This window comes from Nyctereutes procyonoides, unplaced genomic scaffold (assembly GCF_905146905.1).
Source record: "Nyctereutes procyonoides isolate TBG_1078 unplaced genomic scaffold, NYPRO_anot_genome, whole genome shotgun sequence".
In the NCBI taxonomy this organism is placed as follows: domain Eukaryota; kingdom Metazoa; phylum Chordata; class Mammalia; order Carnivora; family Canidae; genus Nyctereutes; species Nyctereutes procyonoides.
Window position 1 is genome coordinate 50,526,705 of NW_026575047.1, and position 12,244 is coordinate 50,538,948.

At 47.8% G+C, this 12,244-nt stretch overlaps 1 protein-coding gene across 3 annotated transcripts in view; it reads right to left on the minus strand.

The window, feature by feature from the left end:
• Positions 1 to 329: 329 nt before the first annotated feature.
• Positions 330 to 12,244, minus strand: part of TTC23 (tetratricopeptide repeat domain 23) — a 93,340-nt gene continuing 81,425 nt past the window's right edge. Inside the window, exons 10-12 of one of the 3 annotated variants that reach the window (XM_055326318.1) lie at positions 9,972 to 10,094; positions 3,364 to 3,446; positions 330 to 2,600 (exon numbers count right to left, since the gene is read on the minus strand). In XM_055326318.1, the coding sequence (XP_055182293.1) occupies positions 2,486 to 2,600; positions 3,364 to 3,446; positions 9,972 to 10,094 (321 nt within the window). In that variant the 3' untranslated portion in view covers positions 330 to 2,485. The remainder of the gene's footprint in view (positions 2,601 to 3,363; positions 3,447 to 9,971; positions 10,095 to 12,244) is intronic. The other 2 variants (XM_055326321.1, XM_055326320.1) reach the window with 2 other exon arrangements.

Genomic DNA, 12,244 nt, shown 5'->3' on the forward strand with positions numbered 1-12,244 from the left:
TGAAAGACTTGTAGTTGTTTTGAGACTTAGGCACAGTTATTAGATACCCTGACCAGTGCATAGCTTTTTACCACAAAGACCATGAGGATCTATAGTCTGCTTCTCTTGCTGAAGTTAACACATTTAATAGATGGGAGACACTGGGGCAGGACGTGCCGAAATCCATTCTTTCCTGGGCTTTTTTTTTTCTTTTTTAATAAATTTATTTTTTATTGGTGTTCAATTTGTCAACATACAGAGTAACACCCAGTGCTCATCCCGTCAAGTGCCCACTTCAGTGCCCGCCACCCAGTCACCCCCACCCCCTGCCCACCTCCCCTTCCACCACCCCTAGTTCGTTTCGCAGAGTTAGGAGTCTTTCATGTTCTGTCTCCCTTTCTGATATTTCCCACTCATTTTTTCTCCTTTCCCCTTTATTCCCTTTCACTATTTTTTATATTCCCCAAATGAATGAGACCATATAAGGTTTGTCCTTCTCCAATTGACTTATTTCACTCAGCCTGGGCTAAGTTTTTTAAAAATATGTTTTAGTTTCTGCAATTGCAACATCTTATCCTCCAAGAGGTATAGAGGAAGTCACATCAGAATCCACTTTTTTCCAAAAAAGCCCAGCATGGACTGTCTGCTCAGGCTGATGCAACAGCACAGCACAGACTCACAGAGTGGGAGGCTCACACAGTGGACACCTCTCTCCCTCTGCGTTCTGGAGGCCGGAAGTGGAAGATCAAGGTGCTGGGGGCCTCAGTGCCCGGTTGGAGCTGTCTGGTTCGCAGATAGCCATCTTGCCATATCTTCACGCGGTGGAGAACGCAGTCATCTGTCTCGTGTCTCTTCTGATCAGGGCACTACTTCCATTCATGGAACTCTACTCCCATGTATCCCATCACCTACCAGAGGCCCCACCTCCTAATACTTTCACACTGAGGATTAGGGCTTCGTCATGAATTTTGGAGGCACACATTAAAAAAATAATAAAATGCTTACTCCACCATCCACATTGAAACCCATGTCTTCAATCAGATGGGACACTTGGTGAGTAGTGACCATGTCTCCTGCCTTCATCCCACAGGCCTATCTGGGATAAGTGGGAAGGAGTGGGAATGGCTTGTGTGGCCAGTTGTCACAACTTCCAAAGGGGACAAGGGACCCTGCCTCTCTCTCCACCCTGTCACAGGCCTTTTTGGTTTATTAACACCCTTCATTCTTGAGGTGGGATCCTGCACAAATGGAACCAGAGTGGCTCTGGGTTTCCCATTGGGTACTGGAGTAGAAGGGGGCCTGTGTGCTGCATCCTGTCGCCATCATAGCACCAGCTTGCAGCCTTGCTGGATCATGGTCCATGGGATGACGGTGGGAAGGAGAAGGAACAGCACTGCGCACTGTGTGTACTCTACACCTCTTTCCAGTACCGGCTCTCATGGTTGACTGCATGAAGAAAGGTGCTCAAAACTTCCCACTCTGCTTTTCCATTCTCTAGCGGCAATGACCTCCCTGGAGACGGAAGGCCACTGTGGACACAAGCGCTCGTCCTGCTCCACCCACCCCTCCCTCACATGCTGAGCCCAGCTGAGCCATACCAGCTCAAAAAGGAAGCTCCAGAGGGCAGCCATGTTTCTCCTGCCTGGAGTGGAGGCCACAAGTCAGCAGCCCTCCCCTGCAGCCTCTCCAGGCTGGCTGCCTCGTCTCTTTTCACTGCCTCCCCTGCCCTCTAGCCCGTTTACCACCATTCCCTCCCTGCCTCGCTGAACTGGGCTCTTTCCCTCCGTTACCGACTCATTTCACCCTTATGTGCAGTAGGTAGTGTCCATGTTGGGTGGCAAGCTCTGAGGGGATGGGGACAGCATGTCTTGGTTACTCTTGTGTCCCCAGCTCTCACCACTTGCCTGGTGCACACTGGGTGCTCAGCCACTTTCGGTCAAGGCCTTTTGCATGAGTAAAGGAAAGCTTCCTCATGCTCCTCTCTGGGCTCCGAGGAACTCTGAGGCAGGCTCCTTTTAAAAACACGTAACAACCCCAGTACTTCCAAGATTCTTCTTATTATCATTTTATCCTCAATCCCTATTATCTTCTTATAAAAGGGGCTTTTCCCTGTCAGAACTGTATTGTTTCTAATCTGACTCCAGGTCTACACAAGAGGCTCTGTATGTATAGATACCGTACATGGTATTCCCACACAGCAAGTTTCAAACTTCTGAAGAGAAGCCTTTTTTAGCCCCCGGTAGTACTGATGGGTAAAAATTTTTGTTGGCAAGAAAAATTCACTTGGGCGGTAAAAAAGAAAAAAGGCTTTATAGAAGCACCAGATGGCCCGAAGGGTATCCGAGGTCCCAGTGTGGCCCACAGGGAGTTCGCAGCGTAGCTCCGTTGCCTGCCGCAGCAAACAGCCTGGACAGTATTGAATCCCATCGCCCTGTGGGAGAGGTTTACGCGGCACCCTAGCCGTCGGCTCCCAGGCACGACTGAAGCCTTCTCTGGGGTGGGGGCCTCAGTCCGCTGCGCTGGGCCTGGCCTTCCCCGGCGCACCGTGCTGGGCCACGCTGCTGCAGAACGCCGCTTCGGCTCTGGGGGTCTGCCTGGGTTTCACGGCCACCTCCGGGGCCCTGCAAAGGAGGAGGGGGGTGAGCGTGCTGCCCCTCGGACCTGCACACGGGTACCCTCCAGCTCTTGCCGCTGTGAAGGGAAGCCAGCAGTGGCTGAGCTACTCCAGTGAGGACAGAACCCTGGCACAGGAACAGAAAATGCCAATTCCTTGGGCGCGCTCTCACGGAGCCGCATCAGCCGAAGAAGCTTGGCGGGCGCGGGCGGGCGCGGGCGGGCGCGGGCGGGCGGGCGGCTCTGAGGCAGCGCCCCCTGCTGGCTGTCCCCTCGCCTTCGGGCCTCCCGGGATCCTCCCTGGCGGCCAGCGCAGGGCTCCGGGCCGGGCCGCAGGCTCGGCGAGGGGCGGCGTCTCCACAGCAGAGTGAGCCTACTGGCTGAGAAAGACCTGCGGCGGCCTTCAAGGTGAAGTCAGGGGGCTCTCAGGCACCCCGCCTCCGGCCGGGCACCCCGGGAGGAAGGGAAGCCACAGGCGGGCCCGCTAAAGCACTGCGCCGCGCCGGGGCCTTCCAGCAGGGGAGATGACCTGCAGGTGCCGGTCGCCGGGGGGAGGATCCCAGGGGGGAAGCTAATCGCTCCCTAGCATCGGGGCAAGGGAGATATTTCGCGGCTGGGTTTTCAAAGAAACCACTGGTCCTGCGTAGTTCATGAGTTACAGGGAAGTCACTTAGTAAAACTTTCCACAGAAAGTTCCACACAGTCTCACAGAACCAGCTTCCTTTGAGATCTGAATGGCAAAGGAAACGGTGGGAGGGGAAGCCAACTCACTTGGCCAGGACGTCCATGGTCTGCTGGGTGGCCAGAGTCCTCTTGTCCTGTGGTCCGTATAAGAGAGTCTGAATCTGAAGACACTGCAGAACACCAGGTAGTGATCATGAGATTGTCAAAATGTCTCTGCGAGCATTTCATCAAGTATCATTCTCAATAAAGAATACTTCATTCACAGACCCATGCTTGACGGGACTGGTGCATTCTCAGGGTTTCTCACGGACAGTCTGACCTTCAGTTTGGACGCTCTGAGGGATCCAGGAAACAACTCCCTATGACTAGCTGTATGCAAACTGTGTTTAAAGTGGTATTTTTAGAAAATAAAGGCAAGAACATTGGTATTGACTGGAGATCTCTACTTTCCATTTTTAAATGAATCTTATTATAGCTCAGAAAAGTGTTTTAATGGTTTTGTTTTTTTCTTTTGTTAAAAATGCTTTATCTTATATGGGTTTTCTATATTCATTACTATACAGTAATTTCTTAGGAATTAATTGATTTAGGAGTTAAATATTCAGCTTATGTATATCCAGGGCTAGCTTTGCCTTGATTTCTCCCTTCTGCTTATGGAGCTGCCATTTGGTTGCTTGTACCAGGCTAGGGCAAACTCAAGGAAAGGATAAAGAAAGTTGTGCCCCCAAATGGCCAAACCCAAGAATGGTTTTCATCCAGAGACCGACAATAGACCAATAGAACATGGCAGAGAGTCGAACACTTGACAGATGGCAGGAGTGCCTTGAAAGGTCTAGGGGGAGGAGCTGAACTAGTCAATAAATGGAACTTTTATTTTTTTTTTTTAAATTTTTTTTTTAATTTTTATTTATTTTATGATAGTCACACACACAGAGAGAGAGAGAGAGAGAGAGAGAGAGAGAGAGAGAGGCAGAGACACAGGCAGAGGGAGAAGCAGGCTCCATGCACCGGGAGCCCGATGTGGGATTCGATCCGGAGTCTCCAGATCGCGCCCTGGGCCAAAGGCAGGCGCCAAACCGCTGCGCCACCCAGGGATCCCAATAAATGGAACTTTTAGATGAAAATATTGGAGGTCTATCTTTTTCATCTTGAGGGAGGGAAGTATTTCTTAGACAATATCCAGACAAACCAAAAGTAAAAGACTGATAAAATTTAACTGTATTAAAATTCAAAACATCTACGTACCAAAATTCATCTTAAGCAAAGTACAAAGAGGGAAAGTACAAAGTACAATGAGGGAAAATATTCGCACAATACTGAGAAAGGGTTAGTATTAACAATGCATAGAGAACGCGTATAAGATAATGAGAATAACAACCCACCAATAGAAAATAATCAAATAATATAAACAAATTATTCAAGGAAGTTGAAAATTAAGTGGCTAATAAACACACCTAAGCCCACTAGTAATCAGAAATGCAAACTGAAACTTCAATGAGGTTGTTCCTTCGCCTATTAAATTGCAAAAATAGTCTGATAATAATACCAAGCTTTGTCAAAGGTATTGAGCAAGAACTCTTACATACTGGGCAGTCCAGGTGGCTCAGTGGTTTAGCGCCACCTTCAGCCCAGGGTGTGATCCTGGATACCCGGGATCGAGTCCCACGTTGGGCTCCCTGCATGGAGCCTGCTTCTCCCTCTGCCTGTGTCTCTGTCTCTCTCTCTCCCTCTGTGTCTCTCATGAATAAATAAATAAAATCTTTTAAAAAAGAAAAGAACTCTTACATATTGATAGTGGGTATTGAAATTGGTACAACCACTTTTTTAAAAAAAATTTTATTTATTTATGATAGAGAGAGAGAGAGAGAGAGAGGCAGAGACACGGGCAGAGGGAGAGGCAGGCTCCATGCACCGGGAGCCTAACATGGGATTCGATCCCGGGTCTCCAGGATCGCGCCCTGGGCCAAAGGCAGGCGCTAAACCGCTGCGCCACCCAGGGATCCCGGTACAACCCCTTCTTAAAACAATTTGTCACTATTCAGTAATGGATAGGTAAATTGTGATAAATGTGTATTGTATATGTACAGTATCATACAGATTTTTGATGTGCGTATATGTAGCCACATAGACGAATCTCGTGATTCTAGAGAGGAAAAAAAAGCAAATTGCAGATGGCTGCATTTTATATTATTAAATATTACATATTGTTATAATATATATTTTATATATAATTTACACGAGGTTTAAGAAGCATGTAAAAACAAAGCCATTGTAAGATAATTAAGACAGCTTGAGAATGATATCAAATTTAGGATAGTAGTCATCTGGAGGTAGGGTAGGAAATGCTTATATTGAATAATGAGCTCAAAAGTGTTACATTCTTCCTACTTTTCTGCATATCTGAAATACTTTATATTTTTAAAATATTGAATTGGTTTTTCTACATGGTAACAGCTTGAGTCAAAAAAAGTGTGAGGGTTTGGGGACTTTGTACTGAAGACTGTTTATTTGTTCTAATCTGCCAACATTTTTAGGTCTTTGAGAGAATTAAAATGCAGGCAGCCAAAATCCTTTGTCTAAGATATGGAAAATATCAAAACCTTCTGAATGTTTAGTTCAGTCTGAGGACTTGAGAATGTGGTTCTGGAATCTGAGAATGTGGCTGTCTTCTGGAGGAAAGAAGCATTATTAGATGGAGATGTGACACGGTTCTTTTTTAAAAGAACAGATCTTCACTCTGCTGAATTATATATAACACCAGGAAGTAGTGCACTTGTTCTCTTATTCCATTTAGCTTATAATCCAATATCTCCAAAACCCCAGCCCCTCCATCCAACAAGTCCCAGCCTTTCTGAATCTGCACTGGGGCCCTGGCCAGGCCTGGCCTGGGCAACGTGCTGCTCATTCCATGGGTTTGAGCCAGAACTGCTTTAATCCACAGATAAACTGCTGTGAACTTGGGAAATGCAGGACCCTGAGAGAGTTCTCTATTGCTTTTGGGGACGGGTTTCTGATACCCACGACACTTAACGTAAACTCTTTCAACCCTCCTCTCCTGCATGTCTCCCAGCTGATGGCAGCTTGGGGGTGTCTCCCCGCAGGGCACAGGGCCCGGGAGAGGAGTTGCTTAGGAAGGAACTGCAAGCAGGAAGCCAGCAGGCTTTCCCCTCACCCATGCCTGGCAGTGAGAGGCCTCTGTCCAGGGCTAACAAGACTTCATTTTCTCCTGCATGGCCAGAAAGACCTTAACTCAGTATAAAAGATCAGGTCTAATTTTAAACGCACCTGACTCCTCTGTGTACATATTTATGAGCACCTCCGATGCAGCTCGTTTTGAGATGAGCTCATGCCAACATGCCTTTGTGCTAATTCATTCATTGTGACACTAGAATTTTACTGACATTTTAACAATTATTTGAGATGTTTTGAGGTCTCAGGTTACCCTGCCTTAACAGATGGCCTCCTAAATCCAAAACTCAGGAGGAATTTCCATCCTACCCCTTTGGTTACTGAAGCTTCTCCCTGGCCCCTCATTCTCTCAGGAAAGATATACTGGCAGCTAAATATTCATGGATTCCTGGGAACACGGACATGGCGATTGACAGTGCCTCTACAAATTCTCACTAGTTTTACTAACTACCTTCATCCCAGACCCTGTGTGCCGATCCTTTTCCCCGGAGAAAATGTTTGTAGAGAGATGGAGGTAGGAGAGAGGGCCATAATCAAAACTCAAGCCCAAAAGAGGTGAGCCCTGCCCATCCCCATCCCTACTCCCTAGACCTTGGCAGTCAAGACTCTTCTCTTCCTGGCATTAATAGATTTTTTTAAAGGCTACTTATCCTCATTGAGATTTGCCCCAAATTGTAGCTGAAGCGAGAAGAGTTGTAAAAGAAAGCCAACTAAGAGGGAAACGGGTCCTCAGCCCCTGCCTAACCTCCTTTATGATGCAGCACCCAGGGATGCCATACGGGGCACATCAGGAAAGAATCATTTACCCGTTAGTTGGAATAGTCTTCAACAGCCACCTTTTGAAAAGAGTGAAATAACCCCTTACTGACCCTTACTAGAAAATGTTTACAGAGCTGCGTATGTATCGGAGAAACATAAATTGAGTTTTTCAATGTTCTGCTCCTCTTAGCTAAATTCGCTTAAGCACTTCTGCGTGAAATAGGTATTTCGATTTCTTTTGTTAAAAATACAGACATTGACAGAGGCAAAGTCGATAAGTGTTAATGGAACCCCCTGGGAGGCCAGCATTGTAAACCCTTCTCTGAACTAAGTAGAGAACTCCCAAGCCCTGGTTGTAGAACATTCTATGCTGTAAGTCAAAACTGGTTTTGCACTCTCCAGATTCTTCCAAGGCCTGTGCAGTCCTATTTGAAATCAGCCTCTACAGGGTGTTTCTCATTTTTCCTTAAGTGAACAAGACACCCCGAAGTTTCCAGAATCCAGATGAATTCTGGGGAGTCAAGGCATTGCTGTTATTCTCTTTGATTTTATCTGCAGGGCTTGGGAGAAGTCATTTGGGTTTCTATTATTCCTTAAATGCCAAATAAGCAGCTTTCCTCCAGCTGTAGAAAGACAGAAGGGGGCACCCACTTCTACACTAGCCTGCAAGCTGCCCCTGCAAAGGCTGTGTTTCTGTTGCTTGCCTTTTGTGCTGCTTGCCAGGGCCCTGGCTATCCCCTAGCACCCAGATATGTGCAATAGTTGCTAGGTGAATGAATGATTAAACAAGTGGACAAGCAGGAAGCTCCTGGGTGGCTCAGTTAAGCATCTGCCTTTGGCTCAGGTCATCATCTTGGGGTCCTGGGATCGAGCCCCATGTTCGGCTCCCTGCTCAACGAGGAGTCTGCTCGCTGCTCTCCCTCTGCCCTTCCTGTTCGTGTGTCCCCCGCCTCCTTTCTTGCATACATGCTCTTTCTCTCAAATGAATAAATAAAATGCTAAAAACGAACAAGTGGACAAGCTGTTCATATGAAGAAATAGGGCTCCAGGGATCCATCACTGTGGATGGGAGCTTCACTGTGGGCGCAGCGTTACACACCTTCACCCTCCAAATCCAGGCAGGTTCAGTAGCTACAAGAGTGTTGTTCACTAGGTGCTGCTTCTCTTAGTCATTTTTGGGTGCCAAGTTAGTTAAGACACAACTTTAAACATCTGAGGTGAAATTTTAAAAAATTCTCCTTGACATGACTGAGCTTGGAGAGCTAGGTTTCTAAGGGGCCTGGGAGACAAAACAGTTGGGATTAGAGCCATCAGGTAGTGTCTTCCCAGCTCTGGGCTACCTCTGTGGCCCAGACCTCATGCCCTTCCCAGTGCGGTTGGAGGGGTGGCTCTGGGCTGGGGGGATGGGGGGCCAGCTACAGCATGGAGGTTAGCTGACTCAGTATACTCTGGCTTTAGAAAGCCACAACAGCTAAATGCCCAAACTCACAAAGGAGTGAAGCTTCTGGTTTGGGCAGGAATCTCTGACAATCTGCTGTCCCAACTCAAGGCCATTTATTTTCATGGCAAGTGCCTCTCTGCAGGATGGGATTGGGGTGCCTTAGCCCTCCCTTCCTCCATCAACTTCCAGCCTGGTAAGGGTCTGTGCCAAGCTTGTCCTGCTATTACATGTATTTTGTCCTTATATGAGATGAAAAACAAAACCAGAGAAAGGTAAATTAAAAAAAATACTCTAATTCTCAAGATCTGAAATCACTACTCTTCTTTACACATTATCTGCTGCAACGGTACGCCCATGGCAGAGAAATCACCCAGAAATTCATGAGTTGTGTCTCTGTTTTCATGTCAATTCTCAGAACTGGTATGAAGAAGAGAAGAGGTCAGAAACCAAAATACATGGAAGTGTGAAATGTTTTCAGTGTTTAGAAAAACACAAATATACTTTCATTTACTAATCTTTACCAGGCAGGCAGAAGTGATTTACTTAAATGATGACCTTGGGAGGACTGAAAGGACAAACCGAAACACAATTCATCAGGGGGCATTTTCCTACAGAAACAGGGACACATTTTCCACACAGAAACAGGGAAGCTCGGCTTTCTGGAGCCCTATCCAGGAACCAACCCTTGTCCTCACCAGGCCCCCATCTTCCTCCATCTGCCCTTGCTCCTGCGGCAGATGTGTGCAGAGCCCCTGCAAGATGCCACCCTGTGTCCACCTCAGTGACACAGCAGGGAGGGAGGGGCAGGCTGAAGGCCTTTGTGGGGTGACATGTGAGTTGAGGCCTGCAGGATGGGGAGTTGGCCAGCCATGTGAAGAGCACCAGGTCAGGGGAAGGTGAAGGTGGTGGTGGTGATGGGGGAAAGTCCCAGGTAGAAGGCCTGGAGAGTGTTTGAAGGAACATACTCTGATTCTCCTTCTCTCTCTGTCTCTCTCTTTTTTTCCCTCTCTCCCTCCCTTCCTCTCACACGCACGCTCACTTGCACACATGCACCCTTGCGGCTCCCTTACCTGGAGACCCACTAATTCCAAGACCCACCTGCTGCACGGGTGGGTGGGAAGCCTCCCAGACAGGAAGACAGATAAGGTGGGACCAGAGACATGGCAGATGAGGAAGAAAGGGAGGCCCAGGGACTGCCACTCACACAGCTGCTGAGAGCGGCCCCGTCTGCAAAGCTCTCCCCTAGTGCCTGCTGAGTGCCAGCCTTGGAAGTGTGCATGCCATCCTTGTCTCCCTCACTCCTCACCTCTGAGCTGCCATGTGCCGTGGCTTCTACATCCTTATCGACATCCCTCGACTCCCCCACGACTTTGCTCCATCCCCTGGCCACTGTCTTGGAGCAAGCTACCATCATCTTTCTCCAGGACAACTGCAACACAAATATTTAGAGGACACAGGCATCAGCAGGACTTGCTATTGTGGGGAATCCTGCTGCGCCCGCACATTATCAGTCCAGGCAGCCAGTTTTTTGCATAAAAGTCGAACTTGCCCATTTTGGAGCCAGACAGAGCAAGAGATCCAGACCCTCTTCAAGCAAAGCCCTCTGATCTGCCTTCTTGAGGCCCATTCCCTTCCTGATGTGGAGCTTGGCCGTATCTCCTGCGTCCTTCCTGAGCTGGGGCACTCACAGCAGCCATTCCTGGCCACCACTGTGAACACTCGCAGAAGGTCACACTGAATTCAGGCAGGAAATTTTGCCTTTCCCTCCATTGCTGGCCATCTGCCCGTGAACTCCTGGGTGTCCTGCATCTGGTGAGGCTCTGACAAATCACCTGCGTCAGGCCGGGACAGTCTGTCTGGACCCACAGTTCTGCGCTCTCCAGACTCTGACCACAGTTTAGGAACTTTGAAGGCTCTGAGAACATAATGAGCCAATAGTAAGTGTTCTGACAGCTGAGGAGCTTCCGATGTTCCAGCGAACATCCCCCCCCTTGCGTGGGGGCAGCCTGTGTACACCACTCATCTGTGTTTTCTAAGGGACAGCAAAGGTGGAGGGTGCTGCATGTGGGCTGCCCTCATTGGGCCTTTTCCTGGCAGCTGGTGATATCATTCCCATCTGGCCTGTAGCAGGCAAGAGAGGCTCATGTTTTCCCCACGGAAGGTCAAAAATGGACCTATAACCATCAGCTCCCACTGTTAGACTCTATCAACCGATCTACAAACAGGGAGGAGTGCCTAGAACATCTTTAGGGGTGCTTTTCAATCCAAGAACAGGATTTTTTTGATGTGAAATTCATGTTGTCATGATTTTACTCTCTTTCAAAAAGGATTTGAGGGAATCTGCTGCAGCCCCATGGTGGGTTAGTCAATGACCATTAGGAAAATCCGAATCAAGAACAAATAAGACCACACTTGAAAACAGTGTGGGCTAATATGCGGCTCTATGGAGACTCCAAACTTGCTCTGGATTTCCTGGTATCCAGGACAACCAGGAAAACATTACCCAGGCTAAAGGGAAAGTAAAACTAAGTGGTCTCGTGATGGAATGGCAGTGTGTGAATTATGAATAAAATAGAGCTGTCCAGGGATGGCTTTCTCATCTACAATCTATGAACAACAACCATCTGCCTCCACCTCTCTTCAACCGATTCGTTATCTCATCGTTATGAATTTCTTGGAGAGAGGTCACATAAAATTATGTTATTCTTTTATGGAAATGTTTAATGTTCGCATATGTTCACAGCTGTGAAGCAGTCAGGCAGTGGATTGACCCCTAATTATGATGGTTATTTATGAGGGAGGCCAGATGAAGGGGGGGCTCCACCCCAACTTCATCTTGTCACTGGGCCCAGGATGAGTCCTGAGAGGCTACTGACCTGGGAAACAGTCTTTAGGAAGGCTTTTTTTGCAGCCTTTCACCTGGATGAAAATGTTGGCAGTGATGCCCATCCTAGAATCAAACCAGGTCTCTATGTTGCAAAAGCATGTGGAACTTTTGCTGTGGAAATTTCCATTTGAAGCCAACAGATTTCTCCAATTGCCTCCTGCAGGCAGATGCCTTTGAAAAACAGATCAATAATACGGTTTTCCTTTCAGTAATTTAATCCCACGGTTTGCTTGGTTTCTCATGCTTTCCTGTTTTTCATGCCCACAGGACTATGCCCGGGCCACTCAGCACAGGAGGGCATGTCTGGAAAAGCTAGTATTCACTGGGTTTCTGTTCCAAAATTAAAAACTTGGGGGATTCAGCTGTTGTGAAAAAAAATCAGAGAAACACTAAGCCAGCAGCTTTAGAAAGCTGTTGCTGGTTCCACAGAGTCCAGTGCTAAGTATGGCAATGGAGAAAGTCTGGCTCAGCAGCAGATATGCAAGGGCATGTTTCAGGTCTTGTGTGTGTGCCCTAGCATTCATGGTGTAGCCAGCCCTGTCCTCAGATGAGCACAGAGGAGTGGCAGCGAGGACTGTGTGGACCACAGTGCACACGACCAACAGACATAGAAGTTTCAGCCTTTTCTTCCCACATTCTGGCAAATAACCAGATAGCTTTAAAATGTCAAAGCCATTGTGTTCAGGACTGAT